Source organism: Oryx dammah, unplaced genomic scaffold (genome assembly GCF_014754425.2).
Source record: "Oryx dammah isolate SB20612 unplaced genomic scaffold, SCBI_Odam_1.1 HiC_scaffold_13, whole genome shotgun sequence".
Taxonomy (NCBI): domain Eukaryota; kingdom Metazoa; phylum Chordata; class Mammalia; order Artiodactyla; family Bovidae; genus Oryx; species Oryx dammah.
The window spans coordinates 40,012,578-40,039,728 of NW_024070197.1; the positions used below are offsets into that span (position 1 = coordinate 40,012,578).

The 27,151-nt window shown below is 46.1% G+C and overlaps 1 protein-coding gene across 2 annotated transcripts; it reads right to left on the reverse strand.

The window, feature by feature from the left end:
• Positions 1 to 27,151, reverse strand: CES5A (carboxylesterase 5A). 2 transcript variants are annotated; one of them, XM_040254019.1, is made up of 13 exons: positions 27,079 to 27,151; positions 25,633 to 25,858; positions 22,739 to 22,877; positions 20,501 to 20,634; positions 16,708 to 16,861; positions 15,846 to 15,950; positions 13,924 to 14,028; positions 12,155 to 12,295; positions 8,608 to 8,676; positions 6,682 to 6,829; positions 3,016 to 3,165; positions 323 to 395; positions 1 to 232 (listed from the first exon to the last, which is right to left on the reverse strand). In XM_040254019.1, exons 1-13 carry the CDS (start codon positions 27,149 to 27,151, stop codon positions 1 to 3), a joined length of 1,749 nt encoding a protein of 582 aa, XP_040109953.1. The 2 variants fall into 2 exon arrangements, with proteins under 2 accessions (XP_040109953.1, XP_040109954.1); XM_040254020.1 differs by lacking the exon at positions 3,016 to 3,165.

Sequence of the window (27,151 nt, forward strand, 5' to 3'; positions counted from 1 at the left end):
TCAGGGAGCAAAAGAGAAAATGAAAGGCTGGAGTAGAAAAAGGAAGGTTGAGGACGAAAGAGAAGCCAGGAGAGCTCCGGACGAGGTCATCATTAAGGGGAGGGTTTCTGTCCAAAATTTCAGCTCCACCTCTTTCAGTCTCTGTCCCACGCTTATGTTCAAGTCCAGCTGCAAGTATTCCTCAGACTCCCTGTAGGCCGGCCACAGAGGCAGACCGTTCCCGTTAGGATTCCTGGAAGTGAGAGATTTTTTGCCTCAAATACCCAGTGAGATTTTCATCCTCAAACACCTGGTTATGGAGGGAGCTGGGAGGTTCACTTACCCAGTCCGAGCAAAGTTAGCCCAGTATCTCATCATCTTCCTGCTCAGCGCTTTCTCTTCCTCTGTGGCTTCTTCTGGAGGAAATAAGCACAAAATCTCATTCCCACGATGATTTGCCGGAAGCCCAAGGGGCCTCCCATTGGATGAATCGCTTTCGCGCCTTTCTTTCCCTTTCGTCCCTAACAGCCTGCCAAGGCGCCATTACTCATTGTGCATTTGCAGACCATGACTTGCCCAGGGAACCAAGCTTTCGCATGGCGGAGGCTGAACACATGCCTGAGGCTGAACACATGCCTCTGCTGTCTGTCCAATGCCCTTCCAGCCCATCCATGTGACTGCAATCTCCTTGGGGACAGAGATCATCTCTCTCCCTCTCTGCCAATCCATTAATTGTATCTGTATTTTTTTATTTGAAAATCTAACACTGCTCAAAGTACAAAATTAGAAATACAGGAAGTAAGTCTAATGAAAGTTAAGTTTGTCCCCATCTCTTCCCTCTAGTCACTGAGTTACCAGCCTCAGAGGCAACCTCAGAGGCAACCATTGTTTCCTCGTTCTTGAGTGCACTTCCGAAAGAGTGTAGAAGAGCACAGGGGTTTAAGCAGACATCTTTTTACACACTTGGTACTATAATGGACACACATTCTGTATCTTTCTCTTTCACTAAAACTGTATCCGGAGTTAGTTCCACATTGGCACCTATAAAGCTTCCATTTGTTGCTCTTTGTTGTTCTAGAAACAGATAATATATAAATATATTTTTATATGTACGTGCTTGCGTGCACGCTCAGTCGTGTCCGTCTCTTTGTTACACCATGGACTGTAGCACGCCAGGCTGCTCTGTCCATGGGATTTTCCAGGCAAGAATACTAGAGTGGGCTGTTTATTTCCTCCTCCAGAGGATCTTCCCAACCCAAGGGTCAAACCCACATCTCTGGCATCTCCTGCATTGGCAGGCAGATTCTTTTCCACTGAGCCACATGGGAAGCTCATATTTACAGTTAATTGTATGTAAATATATAATTCGGGTATCCAGTACTGTATTAATGGGTCTTGACATTTTTTCAATCTTTTGCTCAAAAAAGCAATGTTTCACTGTGTGCATATATATTTTTGCACACGAGGAAGTATAATTGCACATACAAAAAAATCTTAGAAGTTGAATTGTTGGACTAATGACTACATGCATTTTAAGTTTTGATAGAGTGTTCCGTTGATATATGAGGTTATCTATTATCCCCCACCTGCTCAAATACATTATGTAAAATGTTCTTCCCAACTGTGACCTATGAAAAATGATTACTTGGTCAAGGTTAGTTTTTAATCCTCTTTGCCAGGAGCCAGTCTGGGTAGATTTTTATGTTCAAAAGCCACCGGTGTTTCTGTTTCCCTAAACTATCTATTTATATCTGTTACCCAGTTTTTGGCTGGGTTGTGCTTTTCTCATTGATTCCACAAGCTCTTCAGATATCAAGTAATTTAACTCTTTGACACAAACACATGTGGTTCATTTGTCCATTTTTGAGAGTCCATGTGCCCATCACATACTACAGACTCAGTGATGGCTACTGAGTAGTAATAGTAATATTCATTAAGCACTCACCACGTGATTTATGATAACTGTTTCATTTAATCCTTATGACAACCTAAGAGGTAGTTCTGTTAGTACTGGCATTAAAGATAAGAAAGAATAAATAAAGCAATGACCAAACCATACTACACACACTCTAGAGGAGAGGTTCTGTCCTTATCACAGGGAGGCCAGCGTGAATTGGTTAAGGGTCCGTATTGTGCAATATTTTTAATGAACTAGTTTAGTCCTGTGTATAGTTCCTGTGGTTTTTAAATTTTTGATAACCTCACTGAACAGGTCATAAGCTCAGGAATAAATGAGCTAACCTCACTAGAAACAGTTCACAAGCATTCACATAAGATCACCTGAATCCACACCACTTTCAGCTAAAATTATGAAAAATATGGCTTTTGCCTTTGAAAGCCCTGGATGGTAGCCTCACGGGAGCTCTGGGAAGGACAGGGAGGGTAAGATCAGGGGTCAGGGAGAGGGAACTAAGTGGCTAGGTTTCTCACAATGATCAGACCGTGGGACTTCACTGGAAGGAGTTAGCTTGGTTTAGGTCTCTGGGCTGTTCCACTTGTGAGTCTGTGAATCCCAGACGAGATGGGTGGAGTGCAGGGCCAGCCTCTACTGTCCAGAGACTAAGACTGTGCACTCCCAATGCAAGGGACCCAGGTTCAATCCCTGGTCAGGGAACTAGATCCCACATGCTGCTACTAAGAGTTCACATGGTGCAGCTGAAGATCCTGTGTGCCGCAAGGACAATGGAGGAACTCACAGGCTACAGCTAAGACCCAGCGCAGCCAAGTAAATAAATATCGAATTGCATGAGTGTCCTCAGGTGCCCACCCTGCCTTTAGTCCAGACAGAAACATTTATCGAGCAAATGTTGGCCCTTCTTTTTCATCCTCGTTTCTAAAACTATGAGTGGGGCCATTCTCCAGGGAAAGGTTGTGTCTGTAAACCAGAGGTTCAGTCCACCCCACCAACCCTCCCAGGCTCTCGAATAGTGGTGGGGTGGGTGAGGCTTCATGCTAAAGGTGGTGATTCTCTCCTTATCCCCTTCTCCCTATTTCATGTTCCTGCAAGAGCAGGAACCCCTCAGGCCAGTTTCTTACCAAACATGACAATGTTGCCCTTCAGGAAGGCGCCTCCAAAGACAAAGCGGATTTCATCAGTGTGATCAGCCTTCACAAAAGGGGGCTTCCTGTCCTTCAAGCACTGGGGCCGATGCTGAAACTCATAGAAGTAGACAGGGGCACCAGCATCTACAGGAAGGTAGAGAGGGTTTGTGGTAGACATGCAGGCAGGGGACAGTAGAGGCTGGCCCCGCACTCCACCCATCTCGTCTGGGATTCACAGACTCACAAGTGGAACAGCCCAGAGACTAGAAGTGACCTAAACCAAGCTAACTCCTTCCTCATCTGAGGCTAGGGTTTCCTGCTCCTGGAAACAGAACTCATTACCCCGCAGGGCAGGCTGCAAGGGCAACAGTTCTACTTTTCAAAACAAACAAACAAAAACCAAGGGAGGGTGGGATAAATTAGGAGAATAGCACTGACATGTATTTATATGCCATGTGTAAAATAGCTAGCTAGTGGGCAGCTATTGTATAGCACAGGAGGTCAGCTGACCTGGAGGGCTGGGGTGGGGGTGGATGGGAGGGAGGTCCAAGAGGGAGGGGATGTATGTATACTTAAAGCTGATTCATGTTATTATACAGCAGAAACTAACACAACATCGTAAAGCAATTATTCTCCATTTAAAAAATTATTTATACTGATCCAAGATGTACCTCCTTGTGACTTCCTTTCATTGACCCTGGTTCAACTATCTGTAGAAAATAGGACAAAGCTGATCCTCCTGCTTCCAAGATGCTCCACCGCGTCCTGTGTTGCTCCATCTCTCTTCTAGTGAATGTCTTTGCTCTGTCATTTCCCCTCCTTCTCTGCATCAGTTTTTCTCTATTGGATTGTCACCATCAGTGGCAAACAAGCTTACAAAGTCTCTCATTAAAGCACACACACACACATGCATGCATGCATACACACAGAGAAACACACACAACCATATATACTCTTGGTCTCAACTTCCCCTCCAGTTACTGGCTTATTTCTCTAAATCCTTTATAATGCAGTTGCCTTGTACTCACTCTCTCTGCTTCCTTTCCTCTCATTTTCTCTCTTTTCATCAAAGTATCAGGTAAAAAGCACAGATTTTAAGTGTGCATTTTGATGAGATTTAACAAATGCGTGCACCTTCATGTAGACACCACCCCAGGCAGGATACAGAGCATTTCCATCACCCCAGAAGTTCCCTTGTAGTTCCTTCTAGTCATTCTGCCAGGAAACACAATACTTTTATTCCTATCACAGTTGATTAAGTTTGCTTGTTCTTGGACTTTGTGTGGGTGGAATAACACAATACGTTCTCTCTTGAATCTGGCTTCTCTGGCTCATCATAATGTTTTGAGGTTCATCCCTGTTTGCCCTGTATCGGTAGTTGATTCCTTGTCACCAAGTAGTATGCTATGGCATGAATATACCATAAATTATTTATCTGTTCGTCTGATGAAAGACATTTTGTGTTCTTTCCAGTTCTGGGCTATTATGATTGAAGGTGCTGTGGATATCCATACACAAGTCTTATGTATATTTGAATAATAGAGTAGGTATATGTTTAACTTTGTAAGAAACGTACTGGTTTCCAGAGTGATTGTAACCATTTCACATTCTTGTCAAAAGTACTAAATATTCCACATCCTTGGCAATGCTTTTTGGTATATGGTTTGAGGTTTTAATATTAAATTTTAATCATTCTAGCAGGTGTAAATGATTGCCTCATTTGGGGTTTACTTTGCATTTCCCTGATGATTAATACTGTTGAGCACCTTTTCATGTGCTTTTTGTTCTCATTTTTCCTCTACTGCAAAGTGTCTTTTCAAGCCTTTCACCCATGTGTAAATGGATTATTTGTCTTTTCATTATTAAACTATAAGAATTCTTCTATTCTGGATATGGATTTTTTTGTGGGATAGCTGTGTTGTGAATATATTCTTCCATCTGTGGCTTGCTTTTGCAGTTTCTTCACTATAAGTCATAAAAACTCACCAACATAAATGTCAGCATTTCAACAGTTTCAGGGTGTGTAATTCAGCAGCTTTTAGAAAGTTCAGAATGTTGTGCAATCATCACCACTATCTAGGTCCAGAACATTCTTGTCACTCCAGACAGAAACCCAGGCCCGCTGAAGCACTCATTCCCTCACTGACCCCTCCCTTTCATTCATGGAAACTGCAGGACTCTGTAGATTTGCCTGTTCTGGACATATCACATAAACAGAATCACACAACATGTAACCTTTTGTGTCTGGCTTCTTACACTCAGCAGTGCTTCCAAGCTTCATCCATGTTGTGGCACGTAGCAATATTTCATTCCTTTTTAATGGCCAAAAAACAATTCATATATATAAATTAAACATATATGTCCTGCATTGGCGAAAGGATTCTTTATCACTAGCGTCACCTGGGAAGCCCCATAATCCACATGCACCCTAATGTTCATAGCAGCAGTACTCACACCATCCAAAACACGGAGGCAACCTAAATGTCCATCAGCAGAGGGATGGGTAAAGAAGATGGGATGTGTGTATATGTATCTATATATTCACATATATACACAGTGGAATACTACTCAGTCATAAAAAGAATGAAATGATGGCATCTGCTGCAACACGGATGCAGCTAGAGATGACCATGCTAAGTGAAGTAGGCCAGAAAGAAAAAGACAAATACCATATAGCATCACTTACATGTGGTATCGAAAATATGACCCAGATGAACTTAACTGTGAAATGGACTCACAGACACAGAGAACCAATCTGTGGTTGCCAAGAGGGAAGGGGGATGGGGGAGGGATGGACTGGAAGTTTGGGGTTAGCAGATGAAAATTATTATATATACAATGGATAACAACAAGGTCCCAGTGTATAGCACAGGAAACTATACTCAATATCTGTGATAAACCATAATGGAAAAGAATACTAAAAAGAATATATATGTGTGTGTGTGTATATATATATATATATATCACATATATGTAGCTGAATTATTTTGCTGTATAGCAGAAATTTACACAACATTGTAAATCAACTATACTTCAATTAAAAGTAAATAAATACAAACTTTTTTTAAAAAGAAAGAAGGGCAGGTTTGTGCCCCACAAGTAATCTCTTCCTTATTGCTCCACTAGTCCTTATAGATATTTGGGAAGACATTTCCAAAGACAGGGCTTCCCCGGTGGCTCAGTGGTAATCCACCTGCCAATGCAGGAGACATGGGTTTGATCCCTGGCTCGGGAAGATCCCCTGGAGTAGGAATTGGCAACTTGCTCCAGTATTATTGCCTGGAAAACCTGGCAGACTGTAGCCCATGGAGTCACAGAGAGTCAGACAAAACTGAGCATGCACACTCACGCATTCCAAAGAGAAAGGTAAGTGGGGGCCGGCCTCTGAAAATGCGGGGGGTGGGGGTGGGACTTTTCTACATAGTCCTGAAGAAAGGAAAGTACTAGAATCAACAAGGACTGATGATGAACATTCCTGAACTCTGACAGGCAGGGGAACTGCGAAGGTCAGCATGCAGGGCTATATCCCAGGCAGCCTTGAGAGCTCCCTCTCAGCAAGGGAACAGAACGACAGGGCAGGGCAGGTGGCCGCCAGTACACAGGCAACAGGGATCCCTGTGGCCACCAGCCTTGCAGGAGGAGGGGTGAGAGGAGACTCACCTGTGTGATATTGAGCTGTGACCAGCCCAGGGATCACAAAGAACACATCTCCAAGCAAATCCAGGAAGCGATTTCGTATATCGACCAGAGAGTGCTTGTTGTGGAAATATTCATTAGCCACAAGGTATAAATACTGGACAGGGATGTGCTGTAAAACATCATGGTAGCAAGAGATCCGGGTCAACCGCAATGGTCATCATAGCGACACTTGACAAATATTTGCCTTTGCAGGCATAATTCTGAGTGCTTTATACGCATTGTCTCATTGAATCCACACAGTAACACTATGATGCAGGCATCAGAATTAACCCCATTTGACAGGTGAGGGAACTGAGGTTTAGAGAGGTGATGAGGTTTGTCCAAAGTGGTGGAACCATGACTCCTTCACAAGTCTATTTGCATCCAGGTCCCATGTTCTCAACCCCAGTATGAGGTGTTTGGTCTTGTTCACCCATCCCAACAGTCTACAAGTCCCTCAAATGCAGGGAGAGTGCCTGTTATCACTGTTCAGTTCAGTCGCTCAATCGTGTCTGATTCTTTGTGGCCCCATGGACAGCAGCATGCCAGGCTTCCCTGTCCATTACCAACTCCCAGGGCCTGCTCAAACTCATGTCCATCGAGTCAGTGATGCCATCCAACCATCTCATTCTCTGTTGTCCCCTTCTTCTCCTACCTTCAATCTTTCCCAGCATTAGGGTCTTTTCCAATGAGTTGGCTCTTTGCATCAGGTGGCCAAAGTATTGGAGCTTCAATTTCAGCATCAGTCCTTCCAATGAATATTCAGGACTGATTTCCTTTAGGATTGACTGGTTTGATCACCTTGCAGTCCAAGGTACTCTCAAAAGTCTTCTCTAACACCACAGTTCAAAAGCATCAATTCTTTGGTGCTCAGCTTTCTTTATGGTCCAACTCCCACATCCATACACAACTAGTGGAAAAACCATAGCTTTGACTAGATGGACCTTTGTTGGCAAAGTAATGCCTCTGCTTTTTAATATGCTATCTAGGTTGGTCATAGCTTTTCTTCCAAGGAGCAAGTGTCTTTTAATTTCATGGCTGCAGTCACCATCTGCAGTGATTTTGGGGCCCAAGAAAATAAAGTCTGTCACTGTTTCCATTGTTTCCCCAGCTATTTGCCATGAAGTGATGGAACTGGATGCCATGATCTTAGTTTTCTGAGTGTTGAGCTTTAAGTCAGGTTTTTTTCCCCACTCTCCTCTTTTACTTTCATCAAGAGGCTCTTCAGTTCGTATATCACTGTACCCAGGACCTAAGCACATGCCAGGGTGTGTGCACTTTCAAGAAACAATTATTCAATGAAAAAATGAATGAAATGAACCTAGTACAGAATACACAGTGAGTGTATGTCTATGGAAAGAAGAAAGGAAGGAAGGGAAGAAATCTATCTCTGTCTTAGTGTCTAGGTTAAATATATCTCTATATCCCTAGTATAGGGAGTGAATGAATAAATGATTGACTAAAGGCCCTCAGCTTTGCTAGAACATAGAACAGTACCTGACTGGTATGTAGTGAATATGGGTCTCTAGTCCCAGGTGGTTTTCAGAATTCAAAACTTTTCAGTTCTTAGATGAATAATTCAGCACATATGCTGCATATTATATGATATGCTCAGCCCCACATTCATATGATCACAGAGAAACATATAGTGGATTAAAGTGAATGAACGTGTAAGAATAATGAAGACCAATGGCTGTGTATCAGTCTAGGTCAATTTTGGCTGCCGAGTTTTTGGGCTGTCAGAGCTATTTGGATGTTGAGACTGTGGACAAGGGATTGCAGAACTCTGTTTCGTGAAGATCTACTAAATGAATGAATGACTAAATCTCTATCCCAGCCTTACCCGTGAGTGTGACCCAGGAGGTCTGTGAAATGAATGGATCGTGGAGGAGAGTCAGGCTCACTTACCAGGACTGAGTGTATCAGTTGCAGGGCGAGGGACTTGTTGGAGCCCCCGAGGATCTCAGGAAACTCCTTCTGTGGAAAGGAGCAGGGAGTCCTCCGTGAGTACATCAGGTCATCAGAAGGGAAACTGGTCTCCCCAAGGGCCCAGGCACCCACCTTTCAGAGGGGAGGCTGGCTAGAGCAGGAAAGCTTTCAGCCCCGAGGGGTCCATGTGTAAGGAGCAGCCTCAGTGGGTTGGTTGAGCAATGATGATTCTTTTTCTCACATTTGAATTTATCAAGCAGCCATTCCCTGTCATACCTGAGGTCTTGAGGGAGCTGAGTGGCCACCGCATTATGAGTTGAGTGTGTCCTCTACCAAATTCCTACTTGGAACCCCTAGGACCTCAGAATGTGACTGTGTACAGAGAGGAGGGTCTTTAAAGAGGTTGTTAAACTAACATGAGGATGCTAGGATTGGCCCTAATCCAGTCTGATCGGTGTCCTTATAAGAAGAGGAAATTGGGACGTGCAGAGACTCAAGGGGTGCACACATGGAGGAAAGCCCTTGTGAGGCCACGGTGAGAAGGTGGCTACCAGCAAACCGAAGAGGAGGCTGCAGAGGAAACCAAACCTGCTGGCACTTTGATCTTGAACTTCTAGCCTCTAGAACATTGAGAAAATACATTTCTGTGGTTTAAGCCACCTCTGCAGTATTTCATTACGGCAGCCCTAGGAAACTAATACAGACCACCACTTGGCTTCAACAGCAAGTTGAAGTGGTTTATTTATTGCCCTCTTTCTAAAGTCCTTTGTCATTGGGCTGTCTGAGAAACCAGCAGTTGGCAGAGGCAGGCAGCAAGTGAGGCTGCAGAATGGATGGTTAAAAACACAGAGGCTGCTTGGTACAGAGAAAGAGCTACAAGCAGTTATTTTTAAAATGACCCTTTCCTGGCCAATATCACAGCTTAAAAACATGAGGGAATAGAAATAGTATTCACTTGTCAAATGAATTTCTCTGGTACATTTTATGCTGAAAATCTTGGGGTAATGAATCATGACAGATATTTAAACAAATCTGTCTTGTGGAATCTGAGAGAACCCCTAGAGTCTTTCAAATAATCCACAAGTACTTTTAAACTACTGAGAATCCTCTCTGTACGTTCAGGAGCTAGGATTGGTTTTTGGAGACTTTCTATGCTCTCAAACAACCACAGAATGACAGCACTCATGTAGGCTTTTGTGCTGTACAGACCTGGACAACAGGTCCTGTCCTCCCACTTGAATAGTTCCAATATCTAGTAAATGCCTAGCATGTAGACTATATGCCAGGCTATTTGATGTGTACTTGTGAGGCAGGTAGTAACTTTAGCCATATTTCATAGATGAGGGAACAGAGGTTCAGAGAGGTTAGGCGGCTCCTCGAAGGTCACACAGCCAGTAAATAGAGAACTCAGTATTTACAGGCAGAACCTAAATATATGAAATTTATACACTGCTGTCTCCTCTCTAGCTAGGAGATTTAGGAAAGTCACATTAGCCTCTCTGAGTCTCAGTTTCTTTAGCTGCTAAATGGGGATAATAATGCCTGTTTGCATTATTGTACAGTCGCCAAGCACTTGGCTTATGAAAGACACTCAGGCACAGTGATTATGGTGATGTGGCTGTTATCAGTAGCACCTGTCTTACTTTCTCGAGTACAGATCCACAAAGCATTAAAGAACTAACTTAAGCCACAGTCTGTGACTCAGTTGCTTCAATTACAATGAGGGAAAAAAATCCCGACCCCACCTACCCTGAAACATTGCTCTGAATGTCAAATTAATAATTGCCAGAACATGCCTTTAACAACCCAGTGATCTCAGGATTTTGATTCCAGAGGACCACCAGCTAGCCTTGTAACTCGACAAACCACTGTATTTCATAGCCTGCATTTCATACACTGTATTTCACTGCCCCTACTTGAAAGGTGGAGGTTGATCTGTAGAAATGAACTAGGAAATATTTAGAATTGAGCACTCTCTTCTGAGGACAGCATGCATGTGTGCTAAGTTGCTTTAGTTGTGTCCGAATCTTTGTGACCCTGTGGACTGTAGCCCGCCAGGCTCCTCTGTCCATGGGATTCTCCAGGCAAGAATCCTGGAGTGGGGTGCCATGTCCTCCTCCAGGGAACCTTTCCAACCCAGGGATCAAATTTGCATCTCTTATGCCTCCTGCATTGGCAGGTGGGTTCTTTACCACTAGTGCCACCTGGGAAGCCCTCTGAGGACAGATGAAAAGCTTATTTTAAATGGGGAGACTCAAACTACAGGGTCAACAAATCATGGCTCCGACTAAGCATTCAGATCTCAGCTCAAATGGTCCCTCCTCAGAGAAGCCTTTCCTGACCCCTTTTCTGCTCCCTAAAGAAGCCTCCCCTTCTCAGTCTATGTCCTTCATAGCCCTTAGACTCTCTGAAACCATCCATTCAATCCTGCATATCATCTGTCTCTCCCCTTGAGAATGTAAGCTGGCAAAAAGCAGGAACCATGTGACTTGCTCATTGCTGAATGCTGTTTTTTTGTTTTTTTTTTGTTTTTTTTTTTTAATGAGTGCAGGGCATAGAGTAAACCCTTGGTTCATATTTGTTGGATGAATGAAACAAGTCAATAATTTTGCAACTTGCACTGGCATTCTTGGAAATGAAGTGCCAGAACCAAGGCTGGAAATGAAAGTGTGAAGGTCTGCAGTTTTCTAAACCTGTATGAATTTCACCTTTGAGGGAGAAACAGTGCTTATTTGAAACAATCATTTGTAATATTTTGAACAAAGTCCACTTGGATCTCTCACTTTTTTGTACAGTTGTTTCTTTAACCCTATAGGAAGAACAGAGTGAACACTTGCTGCAGCTGCCCCCAGTCCACAGTTCTTCTCCTTCATTGAGAAAAAGTGACTGCTGTGTATTTGGGGTGATGGGCTCCAGCCCTCATCAGTATCAGTATCAGTTCAATCGCTCAGTCGTGTCCAACTCTTTGTGACCCCATGCCAGGCCTCCCTGTCCATCACCAACTCCCGGAGTTCACTCAAACTCACGTCCATCGAGTCGGTGATGCCATCCAGCCATCTCATCCTCTGTCTTCCCCTTCTCCTGCCCCAAATCCCTCCCAGCATCAGAGTCTTTTCCAGTGAGTCCAACTCTTTGCATGAGGTGGCCAAAGTACTGGAGTTTAAGTCTCAGCATCATTCCTTCCAAAGAACACCCAGGACTGATCTCCTTCAGAATGGACTGGTTGGATCTCCTTGCAAGTCCAGGGGACTCTCAAGAGTCTTCTCCAACACCACAGTTCAAAAGCATCAATTCTTCGGTGCTCAGCTTTCTTCACAGTCCAACTCTCACATCCATACATGACCACTGGAAAAACCATAGCCTTGACTAGATGGACCTTTGTTGGCAAAGTAATGTCTCTGCTTTTTAATATGCTATCTTGGCGGATGCTGCTGAGATCTGTGTGCATGCCCAGTGTGAAACAAGTGTGAAGCAGACAGCTGCCTCACTGTTGAAGGAGTGGGAGGAGGCACAGAGGAATTCTTACCATGGGTAGCAGGAAGCCACACTCGTGGTTATTGACTCCGATGATGGAAGGAACCAGATGAAATAATTTTTGAGCCAACAGGTCTAGCAGCTCATTAGGAAAGAAAAGGCCATCAACCACTCGAGTGAAAGACTTGGTTTTCTAAAACAAGGAAGAAGAGAAAAATCGGTAGCTGTTTCATTTCACAAAATCTGCTGTCCCCAGACTCTAGCCTAACTGAGCCAATCCACTATAGCCAAAGGCATTAAGAAAAGAAAAATCAGTCACTCTTGGCCCATCCCAAGGCATCAGTGCTGCCTGGCCAACTCTGCCACTCACTTGGGCCAAGGGGCCCAACTTTTCTGGGCCTGAATTTCCCTGTCTTCTAAATGAGGATAAAAAAGTAGTAACTCCCTAAAATTTATAATACCCCAGCACAATGATTCTCAGAAAGTGGCTCCAGGACCAGCAGCATTGCTTAGGAACTTGCTAGAAATGCAAATTCTCGGGCTTCCCTGGTGGTATACTGGTAAAGAACCTGCCAGCCAATGCAGGGAACACAGGTTCGATCACCAGTCCAGGAAGACCCCACGTGCCTGAGAGGAACCAAGCCCAGTGCTCCACAACTACTGAAACCCAAGTGGCTGGAGCCTGTGCCCCACAACGAGAGAAGCCACTGCGATGAGAAGCTCACACACCACCACAGAGAAGAGCCCCTGCTCTCTGCAACGAGAGAAGCCCTGTGCAGCAATGAGGACCCAGCACAGCCAAAAATAAACAAAAATAAATCTTAAAAAAAAATATTCTCATGCCCTATCCCAGGCCTGCCAAATACAAAACTCTGGGGCATGCAGCTCAGTAACCAGCCCTCCAGGTGAGTCTGATGCATGCTCAAGCGTGGAACCACTGTCCAAATGCAATGGACAGAGAGGTGAGGTGAGAGGATGGCCAGGGTAGTGTGGGCTGGTGTGAGCGTCTTCCCAAGGCATCTTCCTCAGCACTGAGACTTGGGTCTGGATGGACGGTTCTTGGGTGTTAGGAAGCAACATCTGGTTCTATTTATGATTTTTTTGTTGTTGTTGTTTTAGGTCTCTGTTTTGGGAGTAGGGGTAAAACTTTCAGACTACATTGGGTCAAGAACTTATTTATTTCCTGGATCCTAGTACAACTTGTAGCAGATTTTTCAATCCATGCCAAATAATTGTTTAATAAATGTTGGAATCGGACAGGTAAGGACTTCATTGTCTCTCAAGGACTATCAGAGGGTCTCAAGGTTGGAAGATTAGGCATAAAAGATTATCCAGTCCAGTGAATTACTTGGTGATTGAAATTCATCTATAGTCATTTAGACTCTGCTTGCATACCTACAGAGGTGGATATCTCACTGTCTTCTAAAGGAGCTGATCCTTTTTCAGATAACTGAGTTTTTAGAAAGTGCTTAGTTATGGCTCTCCAGTTTCCAGCTCTTGATCTTGAGTTTAGCTCCTGGTGGCCTGTAGAGCAAATGTGGACCCTCTTCCCTGTCAGATCCCTTCGCTGATGTAGAGACAATTACAATCTTTGTATTTTGTTGTGTCTTCTCCAAGCTAAGCAGCACCCTGGCTTGTCAATCTCCTTAAATTAAACTATAAGAGCTCTATATTCCACATGGCTTTTTTTATAGTCATTACTAGGAATCCCCAACCCCCATCTGTCCAAGTTCTGAATCGAAATAAATAAGAGAGAGGTAGGATTTGTCTACGATTCCATTCAAAGGACAACCTTGTCCCCAAATTCCCCTCCCTCTTCACCTGGTTGATGCTCAGCAGCTCCTTGGAGGACTTTGCCCGCAGGCACTGCAGCAGGGCCACGGAGTCTGATGCGTTGCAGTCACAAATACTTGCAATTGTCTGCAACTATTTTCGGAGAAGGAACAGGTCAGTGCACAGAACTGAAAGCCTCCAGGAAAATGAGAGTTGAAAAACGTCCTCAGTCCAGCCCTAGGCTGCTGCTTCGTATACGAAGACCAGCATGTGGCCTCTCCCACCACGGGCCCATAGTGGAATGCACACACTGAGGACAGGCTGGCTCCGCATCGTCCTTTCTCTCGTGCCTGGCCCTCCTCGCCATCTTTAGTAATCACCTGAGCTGGATCTGTCTCAGCCTGTCAGCTCTGCTCAAGCCCCACCGCCACCCCAACCTGGAGCATCGGAACATGTCCTGAACATCCCTTTTCTGTCTCTACACCAATTCCATTTATTCCTTGAGGCCCAAGCCCCATCTTTTCCAGGATGTCCTTTTAGACCATAGACCCCATGAGCCCTTCCTCTTCTAATCTCCTGTTACTCTAAGTGTCCTCACCTTCCTGCCCTAGTTAGCCTTTGCTAAACACCTTCCTGCTCTCTCCTTGGACTTCCTACATATATAGAACTTGGCTCTTGAAAGTAGTGATCCTGACTCTTCTAGGAGTCATGAATGCTCTGAGTATCCAATGGAAGCTATAGACCCTCTCCCTGAAAGACACACACATAGGCAGTCTGCATACAACTGCAGGGGTTCTAGAACCACCTCTTCTACTTTTCATGGATTCCAGGTTAAAAATCATAAAAAGGATCGATGCCATCCAACCATCTTATCTTCTGTCACCCCCTTCTCCTGCCCTCAGTCTTTCCCAGCATCAGGGTATTTTCCAATGAGTTGGCTCTTCGCATCAGGTGGCCAAAGTAGATTAAATAAGCCATACATAACAGAGGACTGAGTTATATATCACCAGCAAAGAATAATGGATAAGATGTAAGAACTATCACACATCTGCTTACACACACAGTCTTAAGTTAGTATATGCCTTCTCCACTGAAACACTCATTGGTCTTAAAATAGAGCAGGAAAAACCATGAGCACTCAATATGTGTGCGGCAAACACACAGACTAAAAGTAGCTTGATACATCATTCTACCCAAATCAATATTCTCTGGGTATCGAGAGTATTTTTTAAAATCATATTACAGCTCTATGTTCCCACTCTTGGTTGTTATTTTCTACAAGGTGTTTAAAAAAATGCACCATTAATGTGAATGATACCCAGGAGATGGCTCCATAGTCCAGTGCTTAATTAATATTCATTGAGTGAATCAGCTCATTCGTGAACTCATTCATTCAGCAAACATTTAGAATCTTCTAATACACACCAGATACTATGCTGGGACATGAAAAATACAGAGAGACCTTGGCCTCCAGGTCCTCTTATCTGGTAGAGTGCTAAGACAAGATGATAGATGACAAATATCTGGGGTACGTGCTTCACTCCCCCCCCCCCCGTCTCATGCCAGACAGCATTTATCAGCACCAGTGTTATTTTACACTGAGCTGGAAACAACCTCAGAACCTTTCTTAACATAGCACTCTAGGTAGAGTAGGGAGAGAAAGCAGATAAGCCCAAAGAATAATGGATGAGACGCAAGAACTACCACACATCTGCTCACACCGCCCCTGCCCACCCGCCCCCCTTCCCCCTCCCCCCCTCTTCCCCCCGGCAAGCACACCAGCAGCAGTGCCTGGGCCTACGTCCTATTGAACCAGACCTTCCGTGAAGCAAGAAGGGTCACCCTGGGCCAACATCAGACCCTTTAGTCATGGTCCGTACAGACAGTCAAGCGGATGGTCTCTGGACACCTGACCACATTCTCTCCTGACCAGAGAGAGGAAGCTGGAGAAGAGTTCACAATATACCTACGTCATCATTCCTCTCGTAATCAGAGGCCTTCAGGTAAGGGATGATGGCCACCCCACTCTCCATGATGGCTCTGTGGAATAAGCCTTTGGTCATGGGGGACAGAATCTGGAGAGAGAATGCAGGAGACCCAGGAAACGTTATTCAGGGAGCTTCCCACCCATCACACATAACAGCCAGCCTTTCTTTAGAGAAAACTTCCACAGAGATGCAGATGCAGAGAGCAGACCGGTGGACACAGTGGGGAGGGGGCGATGCCCTGAGAAAGCAGCATTGGCGTGTATGTATATTTCCATGCGTAAAGTAGACAGCCGGTGGGAGGCTGCTGTACGACACAAGGAGCCCAGCCTGGCACTCTGTGACAACCTAGAGCGGTGGGATGAGGGAGGTGGAGGGAGAATAAACATGTCTACATAAGGCTGATTTGTGTTGTTGTGTGGCAGAAACAATAAACATTTTAAAGCAATTAAAAAATTAAAAATAATAAAAATAAAAGAAATAAAGAAAACCTCCCAGGAAGCCTACTTAAGTGTTCTACACTTAGAGGGAAAAATGTCCTGGTTTGGGAATTTCAAGGGTAGCTGCAAAGGTTTGGGCAAGTCTTCTAACATTTCAGAGGCCCAGTTTCCTCATGAACTTGGAGGTCAAGCCTTCTGGCACGGGGGTGGTGGCTCCCTCACTTCTTGCCCTTGAAATGAGACTAAGCCCCTCACTCACCATGTATTTGTGAGGCTTGAGGGAGACAATGTGTTTATGAGCATTTGTTCAACATGAAAGCAGCAATTAGATGTGCCTGACTCATTGTCCTCATTTTTGTCACCTCTCCCACCGAGGTTCCTTCAGGTCCCAAAGAGAAGAAACTCACAAGGCTGGAAACACTTATTGCTCCTGCTGACTCGCCGAAGATGGTCACACAGCGTGGGTCCCCACCGAAGAACTCAATGTTTTCCTGGACCCAGATCAGAGCGGCCACCTGGTCCATGAAGGCCCAGTTCCCCCGCGCATGCTCGTCCCCTGTGCTGTGGATGAGAGGCAGGATGAGAAAGCTCATCTGGCCGCTGTCGGCTTCCCACAGCCCCAGGGGTTGGAGGCGGAGGCTGTGGGCTGTGTCAGGGCACCGCCACTCCAGCTAGAGAAAAGCAGGGAGTCAGAGGCCTGGGGTCGCTGGGAGAACCAGGCTTAATTCTCACCCTCTGTTGGGATTTGGGTTTCTTTGAGAATCTGATGAAAGCTCCATACCCCCAGAAAAATGCATGGACAATCTGGTATGTGCAATTTCAGGGTATTCACAGGCTCCCCTGAATCCATGGATTCCAGAAGAGTTCTGCTCCTGAGAGGTGGTCTGCACCAGGAAGCAAGACCTCTCTGGGCACAAGGGTTCCAAGTGAATGGCTGAATTAAAAAATAATGATAATAATAGCAGCTGTTGCAGCATCGTGTACAATGCTGTCCCCAGGGCTTTATAGCTGGAGTTCCTATAATCCTCCCAGCCTGTGTGGTAGGTGGTGCTGGTCTTTCTCCTTTATCCTTCTGGGTCCTCTCTCCGCCCTTCTCCACCTTGTTCTCAAAAGTCCAACTTTCATGAACTAGCCCACCCAGGCTCCCCGCTGTGTGTGGTCAGAGGGAGGAACCGGCTGGGGGTTTCAGGGTGGAATATTGAGAGACTGATTCCATCACCCCATGTTCCCCCATCTCTGCTGGGAAGTGGTTTGGGCAGTGGCTGCATTTCTCAGCAGCCAGAACTCACTCATGTCATGCCCACTCCCGTGCTTGATATTCTCAAGCATGTTCTAAGGATACCGAGGGATTCCTCATTTCCCTCTCACAGACAGGAAGCAGAGGCATAGAGAGGTGAAGTCCCTTGCCCAGGACCTAGAAAGTTGCAGATCTGGGTCCATTCTAACCATGTGCCCCTTCTGCTGAGTAGTACACGTATGCTACCCACCAAGTATGAGAGTAACCTCGGGATCACAGTCTGCTCCTCCTCCATCTTCCAGTCTCCCACACTGCCCCTCCCCTTGCTTCTCTGTCTGTCCCTGATGCCTAGGCTGGCCCCAGCTCCACCTTCTCTCTCCCACAATCCCTGCATCTGGTCAGGAGCCACACTCTGCTCATTTCACCTCCATTCCATCGTGGCTCCCAAGTTGGTCCCTGTTAGGTAGAATAGGAAACAGGAGTCCAAAATGGCGGTGGCTAAAAGACAAGGAAGGGAAAAGCCCGTGAAAATAAAGCAAAGAAGGTCAAAGGAAGGTCCGAGGAGCTGAGTGAGGACTTCAGGTAAGACAAACAGCACTCCTGGCTGGCCCAATTTGCATAGGGTGGGCCCAGGAGGAGGAAAAACATATAAAAGCAAAAGCCAAAGCACTCTCTCTCTCTCTCCCCACCACGTGCCTGAGCTCTTTCTCTTTCTGTCTATATCTCTCTCTCTTTCTCTCTCTCTCTCCCCCGCGTGCATGCACTCTCTCTCTCCCACACTCTGGGGCGTTCTTCTCTTCGAATTTTTGGGTCGACATGCCCTCACGCCTAGAGGATGGATTTTCCTGCTATTATCTAAATAAAATAGAGCTGTAACATGGAGTTGTAACACTGATTTGTCTAAGAGCTATAACACGGTCCATTTGCCACCTGAGAGCTATAACACGGTCTGTCCAAGACCCGAGAGCTGTGTGACACACTGAGGACTTTAATGTCCATCACTCCAAATCTTTGTTGTGACGAGACAGAACCGAGGAGCATACACTCGCCTGACAGTTCCCATTCCTCCCTTTGTTTATCCTGATTCATAATCTGGCCACTTACGATCTGGGTGACCATGATCAAGTCACTTAACTTGCTTTGCCTCAACGTTCTCATGTCTGAATGGGGTTGATAATGGTACCTGCTTCACATGACTGCTGTGAAGACTGACGGTGCAGGCACACAGTAAGTGCCATATCTGTGCTAGTAATCCCTCCAGTTATTCAGCCACCAGCCTGCTTCACCCCATGACCTGCATCCAGGCTGTACAGCAGCACCCCAACCAGATGTCCCATCTGAAGCACAGGCACCCCTGGGCCAGCCTGCACTCTGCTCTGGAGTGACCTTCCACTCTACTGCTCTGCAGGGCACTCCTGGGTCCCTCCTCTTTATCCACCAAAACCAGTCACCATGCACAGCTTGGCATTCAGGGTCTTTCCCAATCAGGCCTGGCCCTACCTTTTCCCTCTCATCTCCTGTTATATCCTCATCTACCTGTCTATTAGAACCCAGATGTTATCAACAGCTTTTGGAAACCTTTCTGTTGAGAGAATATTAGGCAGAATCCCAATGTACAGACCTGCTAAACATGTAATCACTCTGGTCAGAACATTAGTCTGATCTCAGTCCTTTCTGCCTCCACTGCAGCCTCTCAGCCACCTCCCTGTGCTACATGCCCCAGAGCCCAGTTTGCAAACACCGTTCCAGCCCCAACTTCCTTCCAACTTCCAACTATGTTTCCTTCCAACTTCCTAGTCTTTGCTCAGGCAGTTCCTGTTGCCAAGAGTGCTCTCTCCCAACCCTTCATCCCTAAGACCAACCCCGTCTTTAAGGTGCAGTTAGTTCCAGTTCCACCTCTCTCAGGAAGACTGGCTGATTTCTTGCAGCTCCCGCCTCTGTTTCTACATGCAGCTCTGGTGCCTCTTACCCTTAGAATGTGACTGATGTCCAGCCTGGGAGCCCAGGGATCTGTGTCCCTGTGTTATTTTCCCCATGACACTGACAGCCTCTCAAGGGCAGGATACATGCTGGACTCCTTGCTACCTTCCCCATACTTTCTGACTTTTGGCTCACGCCGCATCCTGGCCAGGGCTTGAGTTCTGCCATGTTCTAAGTAGGATCAAGGAAGTGGCCAAGAGACCTGGCTCTGTTCTGTGACCTCTGGGAAGTTGTTTTACCTCTCTCTGCTTCCATTTTTCAAGTGTGAAATGAGAATAACAACAGTATGTTTCTCATAGAATTAGTCTGGGGGTGAGTTATAATGAATGCATAGCAAGTGCCCGGCATGGTGTTGGGCTCATACAAGCACTGAAACACGCTTGATATTACTTGGTTGGGGAGGGAAGTCATCAATGGAGTGATTATTCCTAGGTGAGCAATGGAGGAGCCTTGATGTGGGGCCCGATGGCAGACGCTTGGAACTGCTCACACTCCCGGTTTCCTCATCTGCCAGGGAGCATATTTCCCTGGCAGTTGAGTGTGGCTATTATGACTGACTTCTGCCACCAGGTATGTAAACAGAGTAATAATCGCCCCCTCCAGGCTGACCTGGAAAGACCACCCTGGTAAGATTCTCCTGCTTGTTCTCCATCTGCTGGCCAAGTGCAGAGGAACTGGGTGGGGCCCTAGAGGAGGGATGGAAGGACCCTGGGTCCCTGATTGACCATGGAGAAGAATGCCTGTCAGTCAGAAACACTTGGTTGGATTTTAGTTGAGTGAGAAGGAAATTTTTATAATTTGAAGCCACTAAAACTTGGGGTTTATCTGTTACAGCTGCTAAAACGACCTAACTAGTTTGGGCCAAATTAGTTCAGCGTCACTGAAGGCTCATTTCTTCTTAGGTTGCCAAGCACTAAGTTCCCTGTGGCTGCGCCCAGCTGCTCCGTGGGGGTCAGGGGTGTCAATCCCTTGGGGAGACTCACTTGAAGAAGCCAAATATTCCTAGTCGGTACTGGATGGTCACAACCAGCACGTGCTCATAGGAAGCCAGGGCGGACCCATCGAAGATGGATGCTGAGCCAGTCTCGAAGGCGCCGCCGGGGAACCACACCATGACCTGAGGAAGAGAAAGGAACCCTCCAGCCAGCCCGCCAGGCACCCACAGTGCCCCTCATGCATGCCGGGACATTCTTTCTTTAGGGAAATAGGAATGTTTCACTTTCCTTCCCAAACAGCCTCAGCGGTTTTGTCTTTTGAAGAAGGCCCAGGGTTAGGTATGTGGATTCTGGCATATGAGAGTCTGGGTATGAGTCCCATCTCTGCCCTTGACTAGCTGTGTGACTTTGAGCATCCTTCTGAGCCTCTCTGCGGTTCGTTTTTCTCATCTGTAAGATGTGCAGAATGAAAGTGTCTCGTTTACGAGGCTAGCATGACGTTTGAAGAAACTTCTTCATCTGAAGTTCATGGAACAACGTTGGCATATTTCAAGAGCTCAAAAAATGTTAACTGAATGTCATGAAACCTGTGACCCACAGAAAAATGGAAACAGCTATAAGCGATATATAAGACCAAGAGCCACTTAAACTGTTTTAACCTAAGAGTTTGTCCTACTTACAGAGAAAAGAGAAGAGAGGAGGGAAAAAGAGAAAAGTGTGGAAGTTTTACTTTACCAATTAGAAAAATTGGGACCAGGAAACATCAAACATTCAAATGGTATTATCACCAGGTATATACTTAATGCATGTGCGCAAAGTCACTTCAGTCGTGTCTAAATCGTTGCCACCCCATGGACTGTAACCCACCAGGCTGCCCTGTCCATGAGATTCTCCAGGCAAGAATACTGGAGTGGGTCACCATTACTCTCTCCAAGGGATCTTCCCGACCCAGGGATCGAACCTGAGTCTCTTATTAAGTCTCCTGCATTGGCAGGCAGGTTCTTTACCACTAGCACCACCTGGGAAGCCCATACTTAATGCATATTACCATGTATATAAAAAATCTCTTCTCTTCTCTTTTAAAAGTCATATTAGTGACTATAACTCATGGGGTAGGAAAGAGAAGAAAGCCATGGGGGTAAAGGAGAACTGGACAAAGCACTGGCTTGACACCCAGATCTGCCACTTACTGTGTGTATAACGTGGACCAAGTTGCTTATGCCCTCCCTGTTCCTCAGCTTCCGCATCTGTAGAATAGGTCCAGTAATGCTCCCCACTGCGTTATTGTGGGGGCTTAGATGAGAGAATGAACTGTACCTGGCACACAGTCAGCCCTCAATAGGTGCTGCTGTTATGATACAATAGAGCAAGTCTCTGTTGCAGTGGCAAAGAGGAGAGAGAAGGTGATGGAAGGTGTGGTTCAAAATTAGATGTATAGTACACTCACTTGTACAAAGATCTTTCACATTCTTAAGTGAAACATTTCCCATTATAACCTGTCTTCATTTGAACATAAAAAATTTGCAAAAGGCAATTATCTTCTTTAAAACAGGATGTCCCCCAGACTTCCCAGGTGGTCCAGTGGATAAGAATCTGCCTGCCAATGCAATGCAGGGGACACTGGTTAAATTCCTGGTCTGGGAAGATTCCACATGCCTGGAAGTGACTAAGCCCATGTGCCACAATGACTGAGCTCTCGCTCGAGAGCCCGGGAGCTGAAGCCCACGCTTCCTAGAGCCCGTGTTCTGCAACAAGACAAGCCCTGACTCACAGCAACTAGAGAAAAACCCTCACAGCGACAAAGACCCAGCATGGCCAAAAATAAACGAATACACAAATATTTATTAAAAAACAGCATTTCCCAAAACAAAAAAATCAGAGTCCTTCAAAGCAGGGTATTTTCTATTTGCAGACTATTTAATACCCAACAGAGGCAAAAAACAAAACAAAATAAAAAACCAGAGGTGGAATCACTAACCATAAAGAAGTAATCACAAAAGAAGACAAAGTGAATCTGTCAGTAGAATGATTTTTTTGTTTTGTTTTGTTTTCTTTTCTTTTTAATTTATTTATTATTTATTTTACTTTACAATTCTGTATTGGTTTTGCCATACATTGACACAGTAGAATGATTTTTAAGAAAGCTATTGACATGTCAAGTGATTACATTTCCCTTTTACCCAAGGGAGCCTAGATGTGATTCCAGATATCCAGACACTTCACCCAGGTCCTAGGCCCAGAACCTGCAACTGGAGCCCCCAGCACAGCAGGAGCTGTGAGCCTTACCGGGAGCTTGGAGCCGGTTTCTGCATGGGCCGGTGCGTAGATGTTAAGGTACAGGCAGTCTTCTGATACTCTGAATTTGGGGTAACGCACCTTGAGAATGTGTTGATCTGTGATCAGCCACTCTGAGTTCTGGAAGCACCTTGGAAAAGGGAAGGAGAAACCCCCAGAGTTGCTGTCAGCAGACCTGCCTCGGAGGGGCCAGCTTTTGTGACAGCAGGGAGGCCTAGTGATCTCCTATGCCTGAGCAGAATAGGGATTCAGTGCTCTGGTACAAAGTTTAAAACACCCCAGCCCCCATGGTGGCCCAAACAAGCTGTGCATGTTAAGTCACTTCAGCTGTGTCCAACTCTTTGTGACCCTATGGACTGTAACCCACCAGGCTTACATGGGATTCTGTCGATGGGGTTCTCCAGGCAAGAAAACTAGAGTGGGTTGCCATGCCCTCCTCCAGAGGATCTTCCTGAACTCAGGGATCGAACCCATATCTTCTGGGTCTCCTGCATTGGCAGGCAGATTCTTTACCATTGGCACCACCTGAGAAGCCCAAACAAGCTATAATTCTCATTGATCTGGTTTCTGGGTAAGAAAGCACATTGTGCAGAATAATTATACCATGAACCCCCAGGACTCACTCATGCCTATCCCCATCACCATAATACACACGCACACACATAAAGACTCAAGCTGGCTCAACAATTCTCCTAGCTGTAGACAGTAGATCACAGGGTTGTGTATCAAGGGTTGTGCTTTGGCGGGTCCCTTTTCTGCTTCTAGAGGAACAAAAGGACATTCCCAGGCCTTTCTACCAGAAACAACAGAGGTAGGCTAGCAGCAAGATTCCTGCAATCAGGCCTTTGCCTAAGCTAGTCCCTCTGCCCTGACTTCTTTCTCCCCAGATCTGCTTGTTCACATTCTTCCCTTTCTTTCAGATGCTGTCAAAGTGTCACCTCCTCCAAGAAGCCTCCTGAGATTTCTCCAGCTAGACGAGAGCTCTTTGGAATTGTTTAGTCGCTAAGTCATGTCAGACCGGTTTGCAACCCCATGAACTGTAGCCCGCCTGGCTCCTCTGTCCATGGGATTTCCCAGGCAAGAATACTCAAGTGGGTTGACATTTCCTTCTCCAGGGGAGCTTCCCAACCCAGGGATTGAACCTGTGTCTACTGGGTTGGCAGGTGGATTCTTTACCACTGAGCCACCTGGGAGGTCTTTGGAAACACGTATATATTTTGTGTTCTTTCCTAGAATCTCTCCTAGTGAGCAGCTAAAAGCCTAGGGTTCTGTTTGAGTCACCTTGGTACCTTATAGTCCCTAGCCCAAGGCATAGTAGGATTAAATGAGATTATATATGTGAATATGTCTAGTAAGTGCTCAATTAATATTCATTGTTTTTCTAAAATAGAATAGTGTACAGATTAGGCAGCAGAAAATCATTGCTTTGAATGCTTTTTTCTTCCTGTGTATGTTGGGTTTCAGAAATTGGGGCTCACTGCTTTTAACAAAGCCATCTCTGGCCTCCCCACAAGGCTCCCTCACTGACCTGCTCTGACTCCCTAATGCTTGCCTTGTCACCCATATTTTAACTGTCCTTATTGTTTATGTCTTCACCACCACAGCCGGTCTGCAGGTTTCTTGAGGGAAGCTGTGTCTAACTCAAGTGTCATGATCTCAGGGCCTAATGGAGAGCCAGTTTCTGAGTTGGTTCTCAGTGGATATTAGTTGAATGAATGAATGAACACATAAGGTTCAACTTATTGTCCTAGGTGTCTGGACAACATAGGGTTTTCTTCTGTAGGCTTAGTTTTCTGGCACCAGGGTCCTCCTTCTGCCTGGGACCCCAATGCCAAGATTCAACATGGCCCAGTCTGAGGGCTTCACAGAATCTGAGAGTTGAAAGATTCTCGCTGGACTTCGCTGGTGGTCCAGTGGTCAAGAATCTGCCTGCCAGTGCAGGGGACACAGGTTGGATCCCTGGTCTGGGAAGATTCCACATGCTGAGGGGCAGCTAGGCCCATGAGCCACAACTACTGAGCTCGTGTGCTGCAACTAGTGAAGCCTGCATGCCTAGAGCCTGCACCCCTAGGGCCTGTTCTTTACCACGAGAGAAGTCACCATGACGAGAAGCCTGTGCCCTGGGCTAGAAAGCAGCCCCTGCTTGCCAGAACAAGAGCGAGCCCGAGCAGCGATGAAGACACAGCACAGCCAAGAGTAAATAAATAAATAAACTTATACTTAAAAAAAAAAAAGATTCTCGGCAAGCCTCACCTCCCACCCAGTGCACAAGACACCTCCACAATTTACCTGGGAACTACTTGCTCATCCAAGCTGGAAAATTTGCAGTATCTGGGAGCATCAGCCCTCCCAGCTCCCCTGGGTCACAGAGACACATTCATGTATCCATTCCACAGGTAATTATGGATTCCCTACCATGGGCCAGGCCCTGCATTGGGCACCGTGTGAATGGCTAGAGTTAAAATTCCTCAGGGGTGGTGCTCACTCTAAAGACCTGACCCAGTCCGATTGTGGAGACTAAGCCTGGGGTAGAGGTCACCTGGAGATGCATCAATAACCTCTTTTAACCCAAAGACTCAGTCAGCCCATCACAGTGGTTCCCCAGCCTGACTGGTCCTCAAAATTGCTAGAGAGCTTCTTTACAACCCAGTTTCCCAGGCCCAGCTCTGGGGATTCAGGGAGTTCAGAAGAGAGCCCAGGGACTCTGCTTATTTAAACAGGTGGGGAGCCATGACATCACAGAAGCCTCAACCACATCTGACCCTCCACATCCTCCTCACAAATGCTCCCCCTTTTCCATTGGGCTGCATGACCTTTACTCCCCCTCAACGTTCTGCCCCTACTTCCAGGTCACAGGCCACCCCTGGGACCAAGCCAGTTCTTACAATTTAGGGTAGGATGTGGCATTTAGGAAACCATTCCAGGGCAGTAAAGGCTCCGGTTTTGCAAATCGAAGGGGCCCTACAGGGGGTGCAGCATAAGGGACCCCAAGGAACACATTCACGAGCATGTCGTTTCCCAGAACAGAAGCTTGCGTCCCCCGGACCCATCCCAGGTTGGTGTGCCTGGCTGGGGCATCAGCGGTGGCTGGCGCATCAGCGGTGGCTGGCCCTGAGGAAACACATAGGGAGGAATTAGGGGCGAGGGGAAGAGGCTAGGAACAAGCCAAACTCAAGAGTTTCCCAAGGTGGAGCGTTCTTTCTCAACCCAGAGACTGTGCAAGTATCTAGATTCCTTCTCAATGAATCCATGTCCACTGCTCCTTTGACATTTCCCTAGAAGTCATCTTCATCAGAGCACTCACTGAATGTCTCCTAGGAGCATAGACCAAGCCACAAAACTTTCTAAGATGTAAGTTGGGCACCCATCTCCCTGCTGCTGCACACAAGATTTTCTTTACTGTGGAAAAGATACACACCAGCCTTTATAGAGCCTGTGTGTGTTAGTTGTTCAGTTGTGTACATCTCTTTCTGACCCTGTGGACTGTGTAGCCCGCCAGGCTCCTCTGTCCATGGAATTCTCCAGCAAGAATACTGGAGTAGGTTGCCATGCCCTTCTCCAGGGGATCCCTGGTTTCCAGCATTGCAGGCGGATTCTTTACCCTAGGACCCCATAGAATCTGGCCCACGTTTCAGTTGTTTTTATGCCCACCAGCATAACTGCTGGCATGTCTGTGTATCATCTGTGTGACTACTGGCTTTCTTCTTTTCTTAAAATTAAATTGAGATAGGCTTCTAAAATTTTACTTAGCGGAATTCTAAACAATGACACCTATGGAAATGTGGCTTTGATGACTTAGGTATACGCTTTTGAGTACACAAGAAAATACATATAGAGCAACAAAAACAAAAAATTATCTTACGCTGCCTGAAATCAGCTCATTTACCTCTAGGGGTACAAGGATAACACTTATGGACATTGTGCAAGCTTCTCAGTTTCCACATCAAATATGGAGCCTTGAGAAGTTAGTTGTCCAGCTATTTACTTATGAGGGCCCAGATTTCTTGGCATTTCCTGTTCTAAAGTCATTTCAACAGCAACAGTCCTGCCTCAGCAGTTGGTGTTCTAGAAACACAGGCTCTGTTCCATGCCCCTCCAAGCCTCCCAAGATTCAAGCAATCCAAAGACAGGACATGATCTTCTGTGCTCTACACACACCCGAGAAGGAGACTCTGGCCTGGGGCTCTCAGCAGCACCAGGACATGGGTCAGGGGCCCTGAGGTTCAACACAACCCTCCATTTTCCATTTTCCACCAGTGGAAAATCCTCCAAGGCAGGGAAATCCCCTATCCTATCTTCTGAGAGCCCTCCTCTCCCATTGGGCGTCTCACCCTTGGTGGCAGCTGCAAGGACCCAAACAGCCCAGATCAGGGTCTGGCCTGGGTGCACCCAATCCCCACTCAT